Raw genomic sequence first — 19912 nt, 5'->3', positions numbered from 1 at the left:
TTTGTCGGATCAAGCAACCCAAAATATTAGCAAGAAAATACAAGGTTTGAGCAATTTCAAAGATTGATCTGATGAACATACGGAGAGATCTCTGGACCCAACAATTAGTGCACTCAGATTATTTTTAAATTTTATAAAACATTTACCAGAATTGGCCAGGCCACACACACACACACACACACACACACACACACATACACACACGTGCGCACACACATACACAGATGCATTAAGCTAGAAGAAAACCAAGCGACCCCCAAATAAACATGACATTATCATATTCTCTGTAAAATTTGAAATCCACTTTAAAGATAGCAACAACAAATAAAAACTGGACATGCTTAGAAATTTTTTAGTATTCCTAAAATAGATATATATGTACATATATAAATACTAAAAAAGTAAAATTTTTAGCATTCCTTTAAATATTTATGTACATGTATACACACACATGCATATATATGACCATAATGGAAATGAGAACATGTTTTGACACGAGCAGGATGACAAGAATACGTATCGAAATGGCTGGGCTGAAGCTAAAGCAGAATTTAGAGGAAATGTTTCATGCTATGCCCAGGGCATGCAGGCCTGACTCCTAGGAAATTCTTGCCATGTTTATACTGTAAGTATGCTATTTGTTGGAAGTTTTTGGTAGATACTTTCTATTAGGTTAAGGAAATTCCCTTCGATTCCTAGCTAGCTGAGAATTCATATCCTGAATGAATTGGAAATTATCAATCGACCAGAAGATCTATCGAGAGGATTATGTTCCCCTACTCTGTCCGTTAATACGTTAAAATTGCATTAAGTGTATTCACTGATCTTTGAATGTGAAACCATCCTTTCATTATAGAAATAAATCCAACCTACAAAAACAAATCCCAAACAATCAACACATGGCACCAAGAACATACATTTCGATAATTACCTTAAATGTAAATGGATTAAATGCTCCAACCAAAAGACACAGATAGACTGGCTGAATGGATACAAAAACAAGACCCGTATATGGCCCACTTCTGATCTAGGGACACATACAGACTGATAGTGAGGGCAAGGAAAAAGATATTCCATGAAAATGGAAATCCATAGAAATAAATCTGACTTGGATTTTGTAACTTTTTAAAAAAGACACTTTAAATGTTTTATTTATTTATTTAAGCAAATAGGAAAACTCAGGGGTTTTGAGGCAAAGAAAAGTATTCCTCTCCATTAATATTGTTCATTTGTTCTCAAAATGTGCTTCAAGGATCCCTGGGACCACTCAAGAATCTCTTGAGGCACCTGTGAACTCAAAACTATTTTCAGAATAATACCAAGGAATGACTCACCTTTTTCACTCTTGTTCTCTCATAAGTGCACAGTGGGGTTTGCTGAAGGCTACACGATATGTGATGCCACCACACGCTGAATGTAGAAGCAGCTATGATAATCCAGCTGTCTTCTATTAAACCAGACATTAAAGAGATTTGTAAAAATGTAGAACAAAGCCCCTCTTCCCCATTTTTTGTTTGTTTTGGAAACAGAAAAAAATATGGTACTAATGTCAATATATGATGGGTTTATTATTTTGTAATGAATGAATTAATAAATATTTTGAACTCTTCTCAGTTTTCATTTCTATTGCACCAAATAATGATAGATATAACCCACACAAACAATAGCCCTTTGGAGCCCTCAATAATTGTTGAGTGTCAAGGGAATCTAAAAATTTGAGAGCCACTAATATAGTTACTTGACATTTGGTCATAATACCAATTAAATTTGGACAATATCATTGTTTAAGAGAGACAAGAAAAGATACTGATGATGAGTTAATGGAAAGTTTAACTTATTTATAAATTTATAAATTTAATTAATAAGTTTTATATGATTTTAAAATTATTGATTCTGTAAGTCAGTCATTCAACAAATATTTCATGAGCTCCTACTATGTGGTCAAGCATTGCTCTAGATGCTGGGAGAAGACCCTGCTCTCATGGAGCTTGCCTTCTAGATGGAGCAGATAGTAAACATGTAAACAAATAAACAAACAAGATAATTTCAGGTTGTGACAACTGCTCTGAAGGAAATACACAGGCTAATGTGATAAGAATCCCTGGGGGGTGTAAGGCATTGGGCTATGTGTTCATGAGAAATTTCAGACCTGGGTCAAGAAGGCCTCAGAATCTATACTATGTTCATGGATTGGGAGAATAGGAGAATGGAAATGAACAGCCTACCATGCAAATAGTCCATGCATAAAAGGGTGCAAAGTAAATGACTGCTGTCCTTGGTGTGTGACAAATCTCTTTTTAAAAAACACCTCTCCCACCATTCCCTGGGAGTCGCTGAAGCAGGATTCTTTCAAGAGCTCGGGAGAAAGAGATCCCCCGTCAGGAATGCCATCGTCAGGAATGCCATCGGAGTGCATGTTGACATGCTGTGAAAATCAGAGGCAGGCAGAGCATTCCAGAGAGTGAGGTCAGACCACGGTCAACTGTAGATAGAGGCTGACTTAAACCGCCAAGTGTGGGAGCAGATCCCTGGGGAGAGACCAGAAAGGGAAGAACTGAGGACCTAGGAAATTGCCACTTTCAATATTTTAAGATACATCTTATCCACTTGATGTCTTTCCTTTAGGCTCTTAAATAGCTTCTGGAACCAAACTTCCGTAAGAAATTAGAACCCCACCAAACGATGTTTCTGGTGTCAGAGAAATCATGAAACGTCTAAAGCACACCCACTTCAGTTTTAAAAAAAACTCAGTCGTGTTTTTGGAAAACACACCAGCTTTTTATTCCCTGCGTCTATTTGCAATCCATAAGGAAAATAGGCGATCCTGTGCGGCACGTAGTTTCAGCCAAGGAGCGCTTGACAGTTCACATTTCCATTTATAACAGAGGTTCTCACTCATCAGCAATGTGTGACTTAGAGCTGCCCTGACCAGCTCAGCACGCAAGCCAGCCTCCCTCCTGATAGCGTAACTAAAATTAAAGGAATACTCCAAACATCAAACCAGGACATTTCATTCCAGTTCTTCACCAACTGACACATGTTCCATTTCACGTTACCTGATCTCATGGCTTCAGCCACTACCCCTTCACCAATGATCTGGTTCCCTCTCTCTCTCCCTCTCTCTCTCTCTCTCTCTCTCTCTCTCTCTCTCTCCATCCCATATTTCTACCCTATGCCTGGGATACAGGTAGTAGCTACCTCTAAGACGTTCCTTCTTTGATGTCACGCAGCATCTTTACAGCCAAAGGAACCAAAGGCACTTGTTCCCAAAGCGATTTGTCCTCCTGTATCGGCTATGATTGGCACTACTTTCCACCCTAACAAGAAACCTACAGAGCAGAGATCCCCGGGCTGAACCAAAGCCGGGGTGCAACCATACCCCCCCAGCTTATCTGAGGAGTGCATCCCAGCATATCTGGAGAATCAGTGGTGCATCAAGAGGGTTTACCTGGAGAATAAAAAATCAGAATGGAAAGAATAGGCCAGAGGCGGCAGCGCAGGACCTGCTTCAGATATTGGTCCCTTGACTTGGCCCCGTGGATTCACATTTGAATTTATGTGTTGAGGCTGAACGACTTTCTATGTGACACAAAGCTTGGTTGCCCAGAGTGTGACCCAGAATAGATGTGGGAAACTTGAGAATATAGCGCAGCTTTGGCTCAGCTGGGGGATCCAGCACTACTTGGACGTCTCAGGTGTTTGCAATTGTGCAGACATGGCACAAAACTTCAGTGTTTTTCACATCCACGGGGCCTGCTACAGTAATAAAAAAAAAAACAAAAAACGGAGAATAACAAGTGTTGGCAAGGACGTGGAGAAATTGGAGCCCTCGTACATTGCTATGGACTGTCAAATGGTTCCACATCTGTGGAAAATAGTTTGGCAGTTCCTCAAAATTTTAAACATAGAATTATCATATAACCCAGCAACTCCACTCCTAGGTCTATACCCAAGAGAATTCAAAACAGGTACTCAAATAATTACATGTACACACATATTCAGAGTAGCACTATTCACAATAGCCAAGAGGTGGAAACAACTCAAGTGTCCATCAGCTGATGAATGGATGAACAAATTATGGTATATACATTCAATGGACTATCATTCAGCCATTAAAAGAAATGAAATACTGTACATGCTCCAACATGGATGAGGCTTGAAAGTATTATGCTCAGTGAAAGAGGTCAGACACAGAAGGTCACATATGGTAGGACCCCCATTTATGTGAAATATTCAGAATTGGTAATTCCATAGAAACAGAAAACAGGCTGGCAATGGCCAGGAGATGGGGGCAGGGAGGGTAGGAAGTAACTGCCTAATGGGCCCAGAGCTCTCTTTTGGAGCAGGTGGAATGTTCCAGAACTGGGTACAGGGGATGGTTGCACAGTAATGTGAATGTACTAAATGCCACTGAAATGTTCACTTTAAAAAGGTTAATTTTGGAGCTTCCAGGTTGGTGAACACGTTGAGGTGCTGGGAGCATAGCGTGTGGAAAGGGTAGGGGAGCTCTGAGCCCCTTCCCACATCCCTCGCCTGAAGCATCTCTTCCATCTGCCTGTTCCTGAGTTACATCCTTTTCTAATAAATGGGTGACCTAACTCTTATGGCCCACTATATCTCTGATTAGATTGAAGTAATATGATGACGTAATAGAGAAGAAACAGTGAACAGCTTCATTTTTTAGACAGGACAACATGGATCAGAAATTTTCTGTGAATTCTGGGGAAAAAGTAGCTGCTATCTATGCCTCACAATAAGATGTTTCCCTCAGCCCAGAAGAGTGAGTCCATGTTCTGAGTAACCTCGGTTGTAATGTTACCATCAAAGAAAATATCACTCCAGGCCACTACTTTTTTTTGGTAATTATTTTTTTTATTGGAGTATAGTTGATTTACAATATTGTATTAGTCTCAGGTGTACAGCAAAGTGATTCAGTAATACATACATACATATATATAGATCCTGTTTCAGATTCTTTTCCATTATAGGTTATTACAAAATGTTGAGTATAGTTCCCTGTGCTCTACAGTAGGTCCTTATTAGTTATCTGTTTTATATATAGTGTGTACACGTCAATCCCAATCTCCTAATTTATCCCCTCCCTTCCTTCCCCTTTGGTAACGTTAAGTTTGTTTTCCATGTCTGTTGGGAGGGGGCACTACTTGATATCTGGAATAGAGATGGAGAGGATGGCATTTGTGTATTTGAAGGAAGGAAACTTGGCAAATGCCTTTGTTCTTTATAATCAATTTATTATCTTGTTTGTAGGAAGGTTTCCCAGGTATTAAGATTACCAGCAACGGTGGAGTACCTGAAAAGCAGGATATTATGAAGAAACTGAAGGAGATTGCATTCCCAAGGACAGATGAATTGAAAAGGGACCTTTTAAAGAACTATAACATGCAATATCAAGAATATTTGCAAAGCAAAACAAATAGCTGAAATTTTCAAAAAAAACTGACACCTCTGCGATTGACAGAGACAGAAAGGAAGCAAACTGCTCAGATGCGCCAGCAGGAGCTCGAATGGGAGCAGTTTGTGGTTTTTGAGGATCAACTCAAGAAGCAAGAATTAGCCCGAGGTTACAAGGGGAGCCGGGAACCGCACCCCCAAGCCCCCCACTCCCCGGACCCCGCTCTCTGAGAGCAGATTCACGAGCAGATTCATGGGACTGCTTTGTCCTGCTTTCGCCCACACCAGAACAACTCCTTGCTGAATGTATCTGCAGATCAGCGCAATAAAAGGGATGCGATCAATTCCACTACTCAGTCTCCTCCCCTAAACAGGGCCTTAAAGCAGCTGCTTGACTGAGTACTGCACGGCCGCCAGCGTTGAAGGGCTGTGATGTGCCGTTTTATTACGAGATCTTGGCCACACATGCTGCAGCTGGCAGATCTAATGCAGCAGGAGGAACGGAAACCTGTGGAAACGGACACAAGATGAATTTACTGCTATCCATGTGGTCATGCCGGAGCAGTCTGCGGGACCAGACTATTGCAACATGGAGAAAATGGAAGAATTATTCCATGTTTAGGGTCAACAGGATGGATCCAGACACATTCCACCCAAACTGCAGTCTTGTCCCGCCCTGGTCGCCAGAGGCTATTGACGTTTGATTGTTCACCAAAGCATAAAGACAGTGACACCTTCAGGCTCACCAGAGCAGCCAGCTGCTTGGGGTTTCTGCTTGTAAAAAGAACGGCTTTCATCCCCCGGGGACCCCAGGCTGTCCCGTCCCTGCAAACATGTTTGGTAAATGACATAAAAATAATTGGGGCCAACGCATGTGACACGTTCCAACAATTAGCACTGCCAACACCAGACACCTAGCCGTGAACATGTGGTCGCTGGATGATTCCAGAAATGGCTGGCATTTTATATGCACACATTTGTAGATCAGAAAGTTTGGTATTTATCGCTCTTGCACATTTTGAACTTTTCTTTTGGGGTTGCTCTGTCTCAAGAGAAGTCACAACGGTGTTAAATCCATGTCTAGTAACACACCCAAACGCTACGACCAGATAATAAATTGTGCTGCAAACAAACAAAAGGCTTAACCGAATGTGACTTTCACCTCAATTAAAAAAAATTAATCAATGTAGTTCACCCCATTAACCTAAGATCAGAGAAAACATAAATGACCATTTTACTAAAAGCAGAAAAAGTATGGGAAAAGAACAACGAAACTTTGGGGCTGTCACAATGGACACCAGCATCTGGTCTAATAGGCCAGTGAGTCCTGAAACTTCTACACCCCCCACCCCCACACCCTGAGCTGTCACCTGAGTTCAGGTCTCATCACCTCAAGCTGGGATTGATGGACCAGCCTCCAGCCTGATCTCTGCCTCTGCTCCATCCTCGACTTCTGCAATGAGCTTTCTAAGGCGCAAGCCCGATTTTGCGAATCACCTTTGCGTACACTCTCCCTGTGACTCAGGTGTGGACATGGACGTGTTTGCCTAGAACCACTCTGCTCTTTCTCTGGACATCCGAGTGTTGTCTGAAAAAAGCCCCGGGTAGGAGGGGTGGGTATAGAGCCCCCAGTCAAGCCAAGAGGGTCTGTAGCACAAATATTCAGCCAAAAATGTTAGCAGCAGGAGGGACCGGACAGACAAGAGACAACTAATGAAAAGAATACCCACTCACTATTTCTAAAGTATTTGACAGAATTTTAAAATATTTGCCAGTCCTCAACCCTTTCATTGACCGCGCACTGTTTTGCAACGAGTACACAGGACATTTCAGGTGGGATGCGATGCTTCAGCTTTAGATTCGAGGAACTTCACTGTAGGAAGTAATCGTTCTGTCCAGCTCTTCTCCAACTTTACTCTACGAAACACTGGGGTCTGCTAACCGTTCGAGGTAAAGACCTCCAGGTTCGCCCAGTGTTGGTTTTATTCACTTACTGCAGCAAGGGCGGGTGTACACCAGCTGGGGTGTCTCAGTAAGAGGCTGCGTGGGAAGGGGCTTCTGTAGGACCCGGGTTTGTGCTGAGTGATTCTAAGGTGGGAAGCGCAGGGGAAACAGGAGTCAGGTCAGGGCTGGAGGTGGTCCTGAAGCGGCGTGCTTTAACCATTGGGTATCTCCAAAGTCTCTGTCCCAGGGGGTGAGAAGAACAAAGCACCGCTGGGGGAGGCGGTGATAAGAACACAGGAGCCACTCACAGGCACCTTGCAGCTGCGCTGTGGCCTCGCACTGGACGTGTTTATGACTACCGGGAACATCTGGGCTGGCTTATTGGGGCTGATTTTTACTTTCTCAAGCCCCACAAGTTAGTGAGTGTTCCTGGAAAACGAGAGATCTAACTAAGCCTGTGAAACAATGGTAAATAAACACAATACTGGGCTTTCGGGAGCTTTGAACACACTGAGGTGACTTGCGAATCTCCCAAGATACCGGCCGTTTATCTCAACACAGATGCCTGATTCTGTTCAGATGTACGTCAGAGCGTCCAGTGGTTTTTCGCACTTCTCCCACACCCCGGGCACTTCCACTCTGACCTCTTTGCCTACGGATTCTGCCCCCTCCTCTCTCTGTTCCAACCACCCTGGCCTCCACCGTGTTTCGTGAGCACTTCCCTTCCCTCTGCCCGGAATGCTTTTCCCCACGGGGCCTGCGGAAACCGTTCCCACCTCTCCTTCAGGCCTTTGTTCAAAGGGAATCTTCCAGGGAGGCCTTCCCTGCTTTCTCTCCGTGAAATCAACCCCCTCCTCAACTCTTCCAGACGCCCTTTCACTGTTTTATTTTTCTTCTCAGCACTCATGCCATCTCAGGTATTCTCCACTTTATTTTTTTCTTTGTGGTCTTTCTGCCTATGTGGGCTGAACTTTTTTAATTTTTAAAAAAAATCTTTAAAATTTTATTATTTTTTAAAATTTAATTTTTATATTGGAGTAGAGTTGATTTACAATGTTGTGTTAGTTTCAGGTGTACAGCAAAGTGATTCAGTTACACATATACATGTATCCATTCTTTTTCAGATTCTCTTCCCATATAACTTATCACAGAATATTGAGTAGAGTTCCCTGGGCTGTACAGTAGGTCCTTGTTATCTATTTTATATCCAGTAGTGTGTATGTATGTTAATCCCAAACTCCTGATTTATTCCTCCCGCCCACCTTTCCCCTTTGGTGACCATAAACTTGTTTTCAAAGTCTGTGAGTCTGTTTCTGTTTTGTAAATAAGTTCATTTGTATCATTCTTTTTAGATTCCACATATAAGTGATGTCATATGATATTTGTTTTTCTCTGTCTGGCTTACTTCATTTAGTGTGATCATCTCTAGGTCCATCCATGTTGCTGCAAATGGCATGACTTCATCCTTTTTTAATGGCTGAGTAATATGCCATTGTATCAATACATATGTACCACACCTTTATCCATTCCTCTGTTGATGGACATTTAGGTTGCTTCCATGTCTTGGCTATTGTAAATAGTGTTGCAATGAACATTGGGGTGCATGTAACCTTTCAAATTATAGTTTTTCAGGATATATGCCCACGAGTGGGATTGCTGGATCATATGGTAGTTCTATTTTTAGTTTCTTAAGGACCCTCCATACTGTTCTCCATAGTGGCTCTACCACTTTACAGCCCCACCAGCAGTGTGGGAGGGTTCCCTTTTCTCCACACCCGCTCCAGCATCTATTATTTGTAGATGGCCATTCTGACTGGTGTGAGGTGATACCTCATTGTAGTTTTGATTTGCATTTCTCTGATAATTAGTGATGTGGAGCACATTTGCATGTGCTTGTTGGCCATCTGTATGTCTTCTCTGGAGAGACGTCTATTTAGATCTTTGGGCAGGATTTTTTTTTTTTACGGTACGTGGGCCTCTCACTGTTGTGGCCTCTCCCGTTGCGGAGCACAGGCTCCAGACCCGCTGGCTCAGTGGCTCACGGGCCCAGCCGCTCCGCGGCATGTGGGATCTTCCCAGACCGGGGCACGAACCCGCGTCCCCTGCATCGGCAGGCCGACTGTCAACCACTGCGCCACCAGGGAAGTCCTGGGCAGGATTTTTAAGGATTTTGTCCCGTGGTGCATCCCCAGGGCCTGGAACCGTGGCAAGCACATAATAGGCACCTGATAAACATTTTTCAAATGAGTGAATATGCAAACGCCTTCCAAACGTCTCCTCCAGCACAGGAAGTGGGGAGTGAGGCCTCTGTGTTTTCGATGTACAGACAGAAAAGAGGCTTTGGAAGAACACATGGGGACCCTGGGGACTCTTCTTCCAAAGCTTTAGAATCAAATCCCCAGATCTTTCCCCTGAAGTCAGTCTTTCCTTCAAAATCCACCCACCAGCCTGGAACCGAATACTGTGGACCGCTAGATGGCGCTGTTCACCACGCATCGTTGGATTCTTAGCCGTCGCCCTGCCGTCCTAAGACCTCGCAAATCACATTTTTCCTAGGGACAAGTATTCCAGGGAATGGTTACCACTCCCTACGCCATCTCTCTAGACCAGGAAGAAACCCAGAGTCCTACAGCATCATTTATTAACTAGCCACTCCCACCCAGGAGCACAGGTTAACACTTTGCTTGAGAGCAAAAGATGTTTTTAGTGCAGTCGACCCTGGGTACCCACAGGGATTGGTTCCAGGACCCCTGCCCCATATCAAAATCAAATCCCTTACGTAAAACGGCATAGTATTTGCACATAACCTAGGCACACCCTCCTAAATACTTCAAATCGTCTCTACCTTGCTTATAATACCTAATACAAAGTAAGTGCTATGTAAATAGTTACTGACGTGGCAAATTCTAATTTTGCCTTTTGGAACCGGCATTTATTTCCTTATTTATTTAAATTTGGGGGGATATTTTCGATCAAAGTTTGGTTGAATTCACGCGTGCGGAATCCACTGATACAGAGGGCCAACTCTACTTGGAGTAGCACCCTGGCAAACGTTAAGCAAAGCTTTGGACCTTTTTGAAAAGTTGCAGGACTCCATGCCTCCCCTTTGAGCTTGACCAATGGCCTTCTTGGCACAATCCTGCCTTTTCCTCTCTGCCCTGCCTCTCTAGCCAATGAGGTAGAGCTTAAGATTCCAGCTCTGTTTCCAACCTTGAACTACAGCAATGCGAGAGGCAGCATGAAATGGTGACCCGAGAATCTAGTGGAGGGAACTGAGTGAAGACAGCATCTCCTGGGACCCTGAGAAACTTATCCAACGTCTCTCAAGATGGGTTTACACGGCCGCACGATGGGGATAAAATGTCCTGGACAGAACAGAGGTGGTGAGCATTAAATGAAGCTGTGTGAGGCTTCAAGCCAAGTTTTCCATAAAGCTTTGTTTTCCATTTCCAGATACTCTAACACTGAAGCCAGGGTGATTGGCTGATCTGATGAACCCATGTCTGTAATCTCGGCTGGTCTTCACATGTCCCAGGGAACAGAAACTCGATGGTTGAACCTCCCCACATTGTGTTGAATAATAGACCATTTGCTCAAGGTACGTCTGCAAATGCAGGCATAGAAAGCTACTGTCTTTGTAAATGTCAGTTGACCAGCAACTATCTATGGAGAACTTGTGATTTGCTTTGGTGTTTTAGGAAGATTATTCTGGAAGCCAAAATATGACAGATTGGGGAGGGGGATGAAGACAAAGACACCAGTTCTTCAGTGAAATATCATTGTTTCTTACCCTTGAGAGGAAATACGTAAGTCAAGGAATATTAGAAAGGCTGTTAGTTTTTGCTCCCTGCCCTCCCTTTTTTCAACCAAAAAACCCGTTTGGGGAACAAAGGCACATCCCAGGGGCTGTTCACTCACTGCAGCCGTGCTCTCCCACCCAGACGGTGCCCACGGTGAGTAAGAAGAAAGCCCAGTTGTGCTTTTGCTCAGCCAGGCCCTTGGCTGGGGACTTCCTGATTGCCAATCCCATGGGACCATCTCCTTTCCCAGAAATCACCCTTCAGCCCGTTCCCTCCTCTCCTACTTAGAACTGTGGGGCTAACTTCTTGAGCTCCCTTCACATCATAACCCATCGCCGTTCCCTCTCCGCAGCCCCAAAGGCTTACCTGTTTTCTATTGCCTCTCCCCCTCTCCTCTGTCCTGCAAGGACCACCATACACCCTTCTCCGTTGTGGTTCTACTCTTCCTCAGCTCACACTCAGAGTGTTGAAACACATCAACAAGAAGAGAAAGGAGATGATTCCCTGTGACTTGATTTTATAAAAATAGAATGGATTTTATAAAAAGAAGCAGCAGCCAGGAGCGGTATGCACTCACCTAGTAGTTACTCTAATTATAGATGGTTGGGTGTCACAGGCAAGCATATTGAGTGACCGGAAGCTTGCATCAGACAGGATTTCTCACTTCCAACTTCCCCTGTGTATGCCCTCGTCAGCATCTTTAAATTACAACCTGATTGTTACACAAATAGGAAGTCTTCCCATTAGCTGAATTGTGGCCTGCAATTTTATCTTACAAAGGATGTTTGATTCCCAGACCCTGGCTTGATTCTCCCAAGATTTTGCTGACTTACTGTTTCCCTAGAAAGAATGGACATTTTGCCTGGGAAAAGATGGACATGTAGGAATTCCAATTGGGAAAAAGAGAAAGAGTCAAAATCCTGTTCCCATTTCAGTAAACTGTGTGTTCTCTGCCCCTCCCCCAATATTCCTTTGCTTCTGATATTCAGCCTTGAAATCTCTGTTCCAAGAATGTGGAAGGATTAAGATGCCATAAGCCTGATGTTCAAATCAGGAGTTTCCACTCCTATAGAACCTAGACACGAGCTAGGACTTAAAAAAAAGAAAAACCAGCCTGGCATTAAATGAATTCAGCACCTCTGAATTTATTTATAACCTTTTCCTTGGCCTTTTATCCAAACGGATTTCTGGGATTTTTTTTTTTTTTTTTTTGAGGGTGGAACCTCTCAAAGTGGCTCCTTCTGCCTCTAACAGAAGTCATACACTGGCCCTCCACAAACCACATCCAGCCAGCTGATGTATTTAGTTTGGCTCACATAGTGTTTTTTTAAAAAGAAGAATTAGTTGTCAGCGTTTAACATTTGTACGTAAAAATATAGGCTTCTATGAAATAAATATTTCTATAAATACACATTTACATAAAATACAGATTTCTGTATTGTCTTGGGAAAAATAAAACCAGATGAGGCAGCCCTGGGATGTTATTTCCACGTGGGTCCTTGGGGGATGTGAACCATTAATCCAGTAGGAAATATACAAGGGAGATCATTCATAGGAAAAAGTGGGGCTGGGAAGGTGACCTGTTTTCCTCCAGATCTACATCTCTAGGTCTGAATCTTAACTCCAATGAGCATTCAGTTCTACCACCTCAATGTGTCTGAAACTAAATGCAGCTTCCTAAATACCTGCCAGACATCTGGTTTCTGAAAGCAGCACATTGCGCCTTCTGACCGTGCAATCGGCTTTATTTAAGTCTTCCGGTCTTCTTCCCTGACACCCCTCTTTCCCCGTCAGCCGCCATGCCCTGAGGCTTATGCTCTCAGAAGTCCACTGGGCAATAAGATAGCTACCAACCACGTGAGCACCTAAAATGTGGCCAGTGCGAATTGAGATATATACCGTAAGTGAAAAAGACACACGGGATTTTAAATATTTATGCTAAAAAATAATGATAATCCAAACTGGCTGATGGATAATTTTACGTGGATTACCGACTAAAATGATATTTTTGATGTACTGGGTTATGTTAAATAGTATTTAAATAGTTAAATATTATTAAAATTAACTTGCCCATTTCTCTTTACCCTTTTTAACATGGGGCCTAGAAAATTCTAAATGACACGTCTTGAAAAGTTTTAATCACATTTGGGGTTCACATCATCCTTCTAGTGGACAGCGCCCTTCAAAACATCTCTTCGCATGACATGATGAGGTGCTAATTATCGCTACAATGGCAGTCATGTTAAAACATATAAATGTATGAAATCAACACGTTGTACACCTTAAATTGACACAAAGTTATATGTCAAATACATTTCAAGAAAAAAGAATCTCTCTTGGGTTTGTCCTAACCTTTCTGACCTTGCTGCCAACCTATAGCCTAGTTTCTCACATGCTTTTTGCTCCTAAAATTTCACATTAGTCTAGGCTTTTCTCCCTTCTAATCTGCTCTGCACACCCTGGCCGAGTTTATCTGCCTAAAACACTACTTTTATCACAAAACTCTCCTGCTCAAAAACTAACACCAGCTCCCATCTCTACCCCATAAAGTCCAAATTCTTGGTAATAACAGCTTCCACTTTAAAAACCTATTGTGCACATTATGTAATTCTCCCAACAACCTACCACCTAGAATGTCAGACTTTTTGCTTTCTAAATAGAACAAAAAGGACTGCAGCATTTGCCTGAGCTGGGAGGGGAGAGAGAAAGCACCTCTGAGCTGAGACGTTACAAGGATAACACAGTTAAAGCATCCAGGTGGCGGCTCCTTCCCTTACGATGATTTTTACAACACCTCACAATCAACTAAAGAGCAATCGACATCTGTAGATGTGTTAGCTGAACTATTTTTACATCAGTTGAGAGGAAGAATAATAGCACTGAAAAAAGAAACTGTTATATTTGCATTTCAGAAAACCAAAACCAGGAGTCAACCAGAAAAGCTTAAGAGAAACAGTTCTCTTCACTCACCCACTGTAGGTCCAAGTTTCCTATATACATATATACAGTTTTGTCACAAAATAGAAACTTTGAATTATACCAGTCTGAAATGCAGTGGTACAACAATAAAATATCATTTCGTCTCAAAATTTGAAAAGCAGGACTTAAAAATTCGTCAGTAATTATATACATCCAAAACTAGCAGAGCTACTGATTCATTAGTTGTGTTGATAATTCTACATGGCAACATGTATTCAACTTGGGAAGAGAGACCGTTTGAATTCACCTCGAATTACATGAGGTTTTTACTGTGCTGTCTTCAAGACTTCATCCTTTTCATAAAATACAACATCCTCTACCCATTTTCTTTCATTTTTTCAGCTACAGATCAGATAGGTTTTGCCAAAAACTGTCTAGCCGCCGAGTCGTTGGTGCACGGGTTTTGAAATCAGACAAAACCACATTTTACCACTTATTGTGTTACTTCAGGCAGAATTGTCTAGCAGTTCTGTGCTTCAGTTACGGCTTCTTTAAATTGGGCATAATTACGCTTTCCTCCCAAAGTTTTGTAAGAATTCAACGAGATAATACACATTGTTAACACGGTGCTTGACCTGTGGTAAGAGTTCTCAACGGACAATGGATAAGGCGGACGTCCTACCTATCTGGCCTCAGCATCCTCCTGTTAGAAACAGTCTTCTAAGCAGCTTGAAGACTCTACGAGAGGGTGGAGCTTTGGCGTCCAACGCTCTCTACTAAACTGTAAGTTTAGTAGACGGAGTGTTACCCAGAACACGGGGCTGGGTGGGGTCGGAACGAGCGCGCCCGCCTGTGTGCTTTGCCGCGGCCGCGACGCAGACGCCGGACCGGAGCCTGCAGGCAGGGCCCAGCTGCCTGGCCCTTCCCTCTTCCCGCTCTGCCGGGCCGCACTGGCAGTGAAAACACCGCCACGTGGCCTGCAGCCTTCGCGTCACGCGCCTTCTCCCAATGGCAAGCCGTGTCTCGGAGTTGGGGGCGGGTCGCCAGCAGGGCGGTACCGCCTACAGCCGTCGCCAATTGGCCGAGGGTGAGCCGGGGCGTGGGCTCACGACCAATGGAGGCCGGCAGTGGGAACCCCACCCTGTCGGCGTCTGGGTCCGCGGGACCCGCAGGAGGGGGCGGGGCGGGGCGGAGCTGAGCGAGGAGGGGCGGGGCGACGCGCGGCCCGGGCGGGGCCCGGGCGGGGCCGGGGGCGGGGCCGGGGGCGGAGGGGGCGGGCAACCCGGCCCGCGGGGTCGGCGCCAGCGGGCTGCTGAGGTGGCTGTCGCTCGCTCGGAGCGGCGGCTTCCCGGGTCGAGCCCCCAATGGAGGCCGGGGCCGCGGATGGCCCCTCGGGCGGGGTCGAGGAGGCGCTCAGCTGCTTCTCTTTCAACCAGGACTGCACGTAAGCCGAGGCGCCTGCCCTGCCGGGAGGTGGGGGTGAAAAGTCGCGATCGGGGGTGTAGTCCAGTTGGCAACTTGTGCAGGAGGCGCGGGCCTACGTCCCCAGAGGCCTCGGCGGACGGCCGGTGATGCTCGGACTGGTGAGGGTCCCCGGGCCGCCCCGTCGGCCTCCCCGTCCTCCAGGAGGGGGCTGAGCACCCCCGTCGCCCGCTGCCGGCCGAGAGCCAGGAGGGCCCGGCCTGGGGGAGAAGGACGGAGTTAGCCAGGGGATTGGGGCTGAAGGAGACCAAGGAACGTGGGGGGACGGGGGGGCGGGGTAGTGACCAAATTGGGGGTCTGGGGAAGGAGGGGCAGAGGCCAAAGCAAAGGAGATGGGAGAGGACGGGGAAGTTGCAAGCTGACCCAAGGCGAGGTAGTTGGAGCCCAGGAAGATGGGAGTACAGGAAAAACTTTCCCATTTGTCCTTGAGCATCTCAACGTGGCATCTGGGCAGGGCCAATGACTCAGAGGCAGCCTATCCCTGCGGCCAGGCCAGCCCCGGTCCCAGCCCCAGCGCAGGGCACCTCGCCCGCCGGATCTGGGTGTCAGGAGCCTCTCCATTGCTCTCACTGTGTCTTCCCGTAGCCCACTGGAGAGGCCGAGCCTCCTCCTGGGAGTCCAGACGCCCTTTCCCCGCCCAGGCTGCCTTCCGGGAGAAGCATGAACTCCACTCTGTTGCCTTTTGACTGGATTTTTAACGTTTCACCTTGATGTTCCCATTGGGACTTTGACCAGAGAGCCGGGAGTTGCTGGACTGCGTTTCAGACAGCTGGAGGGTGTCCCTTAGGAGCAAACTGCTGCTCCCTTACCTCTTCTCATGGGATTGTTAGACACCAGCTCTGGGCACCATATGGAATAATCTCTTTGGAATGTGCACCCAGAGCATTAGGCAGTGATGACCTCTTCCCAGTTCCCCATTTCCTGCTGTACCAGTCTCTGTCGTGCTCCCTGTTTGGAGTCGGCTTCAGGTGTGTGTTGGCCGTCTGTGCCTGGGCTGTGCTAATATTGAACATTCAGTAGTGTAATTAAGGCCATCGTGTACCATAAGCAGCCCTGGCTTCCATTCCCTTTGTGTTTCTGTTTGAAAACACCCTCTGCCAAACAATATACCTTTGTTCGAAAAAGCTGTATGTGTAATCATGTAATCCAGTAGCTGGACAACTGGGTTAGAAGCGGGACTTTCAAGCTTGCCTTGACCACAGCCCAGAATAAGAAATACATGTTACAACATTACCCAATATCCAGATATAGATGTGTGTCTGTACACGCACACACACACACGTATAATATCACTGAAAAGCAATTCACAACATGCTCGTAATGTGTTGAATACCCTCTGGTATTTTGTGTTTCTTTTTTTTTTTTTTTTTTTTTTTTTTTTAGCGGTACGCGGGCCTCTCACTGCTGTGGCCTCTCCCGCCGCGGAGCACAGGCTCCGGACGCGCAGGCTCAGCGGCCATGGCTCACGGGCCCAGCCGCTCCGCGGCACGTGGGATTTTCCCGGACCGGGACACGAACCCGTGTCCCCTGCATCGGCAGGCGGACTCTCAACCACTGCGCCACCAGGGAAGCCCTCTTTTTTTTTTTAAGCCATTCGTGACTTACTAAATTATTTTCTCATGGGTTGACAGCCACAGTTTACAAAAATGATGGTCTAGATTCACTTCTGATGTTTTGTAAGAAACATTTTGCAAGAGAGGATGGCTGTTGAAATGCCTGGGTGTTTGCCTTCCCAGCTGAGAGCAGGTTAACGAGGGGAGCTAGGGCTAGTTTGCTTCTTAGTAGGAAATGTTCTCAATTCTGCTTTGTAGCATTGTTTATTACATTTTTTTAAAAGGGATGTTAATTTTTACTCTAGGCAAGTCCCAGCTTTCTATAGCGGTTGGATAAGAATGTTATTTTCAAAACCGTAGGGTGCTCGGGAAGATACTGTCCTTAGTCCCTACTGTCAGTTCTGTCTTCCTGGCTCTGCTGGGCAGCTCTGTCGCACCTATAAATAAAAGTTTTTGTCACAGTCAGTTGCTTTGAGCCTCAGAGGGTATGGCATTGGATTTTAAAATAAGTCAAGCCCCTTGCCGAATACATTTCGGAGTGTCAGCGTGTCTTTTTCTATAAGTATAGGCCAAATTTAGGGTCCAGGCTTCCCTGGTGGCGCAGTGGTTGAGAGTCCGCCTGCCGACGCAGGGGACGCGGGTTCGTGCCCCGGTCCGGGAAGATCCCACATGCCACAGAGCGGCTGGGCCCGTGAGCCATGGCCGCTGAGCCTGCGCGTCCGGAGCCTGTGCTCCACAACGGGAGAGGCCACAACAGTGAGAAGCCCGCGTACCGGTAAAAAAAAAAAAAAAAAAAAATTAGGGTCCAGTTTTTCTGGAGAAGGTTAGTTAGAAGACAACTAACCTTTAGCAGTCTTCACTCATCCTTCATGCTTGGCCCCGTGCCAGACAATTTGGGTGTGTTTTTTTCACTTGATTCGTGGTATGTATTTGTCGCAAATCCCATTTTCATGAGAGGTGATGAGAATTTTTTTTCTTCCTACGGAAAGGCCTTATGAATGAAATACGGTTTTAGTCTGAATTCCTTGATTCAGAGTTTTTTGTGGTCATTGATCAACCATTTAAAACACAACAGTGATCACACTGCCATTTCCCATAGTTAAAATTCTTGTGGAGAAGGGCGTATGTTTGAAAGTTATTTTAAGTTGCCAGTTAATATTTTGGTTAATATTATAAGACTCTAATTACAACATTTTTTCCCTTACTTGCAAGCTTTAGAAACCTTGGTTTGCAACTAACTGCACACATATTTATGTGAAAAAAGTTTATGGGAAGAAGGTTTAGAAACAGTGATCACTATGGAGTATGTATATGTTGAAGTTTTAAGATGCGGCTGGCTGGCCTTTCGAGTTTGTTGTTATTAGAAGCCAAGCCCCAGTTCTGAGCGCACTGTTGCTTGATGCAAACGTCTAATCCCCCAGGTTAGCTGCTCAGCAGGTCGGTTGGGGGCGGGGGCGGGGGGGGGGGTGGGGAGTAAAGAAGCAGAAGCAGCCACCTTCCTGATTAAAAGTCAACTGCCATTCCAGGGAAGAACAAATGTTAGGGTAGAAAAAAAACAAACTTCCAGGGAGAATCATATGACCGTCTCTCTTTTAGGCTAGTGAAGCAAGAGCCTTGGCCAGCCAGGCTTGTAGCAGTAAGCTGTTTATTTTAGTCTATGTCTCCCTGTGAAGAGCTGAAGCTCGCCTTTTCATATGTTTATTTTGAATGAGGGAGTTGGACTAATTGTTAGGTCTACGTAGGACCATTTTAAGGTCCATTTCAGCCCTGGCATCCCATTTCCCAGGGGTCAGGGTCTGATGGCTTATTCTGAGGGTGCTCTGGGTAAGATTTTGGTCATCACTGAGGTGTTGAGGGCAAAGCCGGAGAGAGCTGGATAGGAATTCTCAGCTGCCAAACAAAACTGACTCGCTTGCTTTCATCCTGGGGCCAAGGAAACATGGGTGCACACTCTGTATCTATCGGTTGAAGAGTGAAAGATTAAGAAGACAAGATTCTGGACTTCCCTGGCGGTCCAGTGGTTCAAGCTCTGCACTTCCGATGCAGAGGACGTGGGTTTGATCCCTGATCAGGAAACTAAGATCCCACAGGCTGCACTGCGCGGCCAAAAAATTAAAAAAAAAAAAAAAAAGAAGAAGAAGAAGAAGAAGACAAAATTCTTTTAGCCCCCGTTGTCCCAGATAAGGTTTCGATTTTGCTCTGTTGGTAGGGTGCAGTGCTGGCTTTGTGAAGCAGGGGATAAAGCAGAGTTCTCAACCATGGCTGCCCATGAATGGCTGCCCGTGAAAGTACTTGAACTGAAAAAAAACAAAAAGAAGAAAGAAATCCAATTAAATAAAAAGCACAGGGCCGGGGGGAGCAGGGTAGACAGTCATCAGTATTTTTCTTAAAGCTTCCCAGGTGAGTTTAACGTGCAGCAGGGATGAGAACAACTGGTATAAAGTATCTGAGATGCTTTCATGGAAAGCGATGGAAGGAAGCATCTATTAAATTTTGCCTGCTAATGACCCACTGTGTCTTCTAAGATCACGTATGTCTTTTTTAAGCAAGAAAGAAGGAAAGAAAGGAGGAAGGAAGGAGGGAGGGAGGGAAGGAAGAAAGTGAAGGAAGGAGAGAAGGAAGGAAGGAAGGGAGGGAGGGAGGGAGGGAGGGAGGGAGGGAGGGAGGAAAGAAAAAAAAATAATTTACCTCTTGGTAGCACTGTGATGAATATTGTCAAACATGCCATTTTTCCCATTTCTGCCCAGCTGGGAAAGCATGGTCTCTGGTGGGTCTGACACTTCATTTGACGATAGAGCCCAT

At 45.2% G+C, this 19912-nt stretch overlaps 1 protein-coding gene and 1 pseudogene across 1 annotated transcript in view; both read left to right on the top strand.

Moving 5' to 3' along the window:
- Positions 1-4694: 4694 nt before the first annotated feature.
- Positions 4695-6256, top strand: LOC136138365 (AMSH-like protease pseudogene; annotated as a pseudogene).
- A 9118-nt stretch (positions 6257-15374) lies between these two features.
- WIPI1 (WD repeat domain, phosphoinositide interacting 1) overlaps positions 15375-19912 on the top strand; it is a 29723-nt gene continuing 25185 nt past the window's right edge. The window contains exon 1 of the mRNA XM_065897012.1: positions 15375-15519. Coding sequence (XP_065753084.1) covers positions 15440-15519 — 80 coding nt within the window. The 5' untranslated portion in view covers positions 15375-15439. The remainder of the gene's footprint in view (positions 15520-19912) is intronic.

The sequence above is a fragment of the Phocoena phocoena genome, chromosome 19 (genome assembly GCF_963924675.1).
Source record: "Phocoena phocoena chromosome 19, mPhoPho1.1, whole genome shotgun sequence".
NCBI classification, from domain to species: Eukaryota; Metazoa; Chordata; class Mammalia; order Artiodactyla; family Phocoenidae; genus Phocoena; species Phocoena phocoena.
The sequence above is the reverse complement of the archived record's forward strand: the minus strand, read 5'-3'. Positions and strand labels throughout refer to the sequence as shown.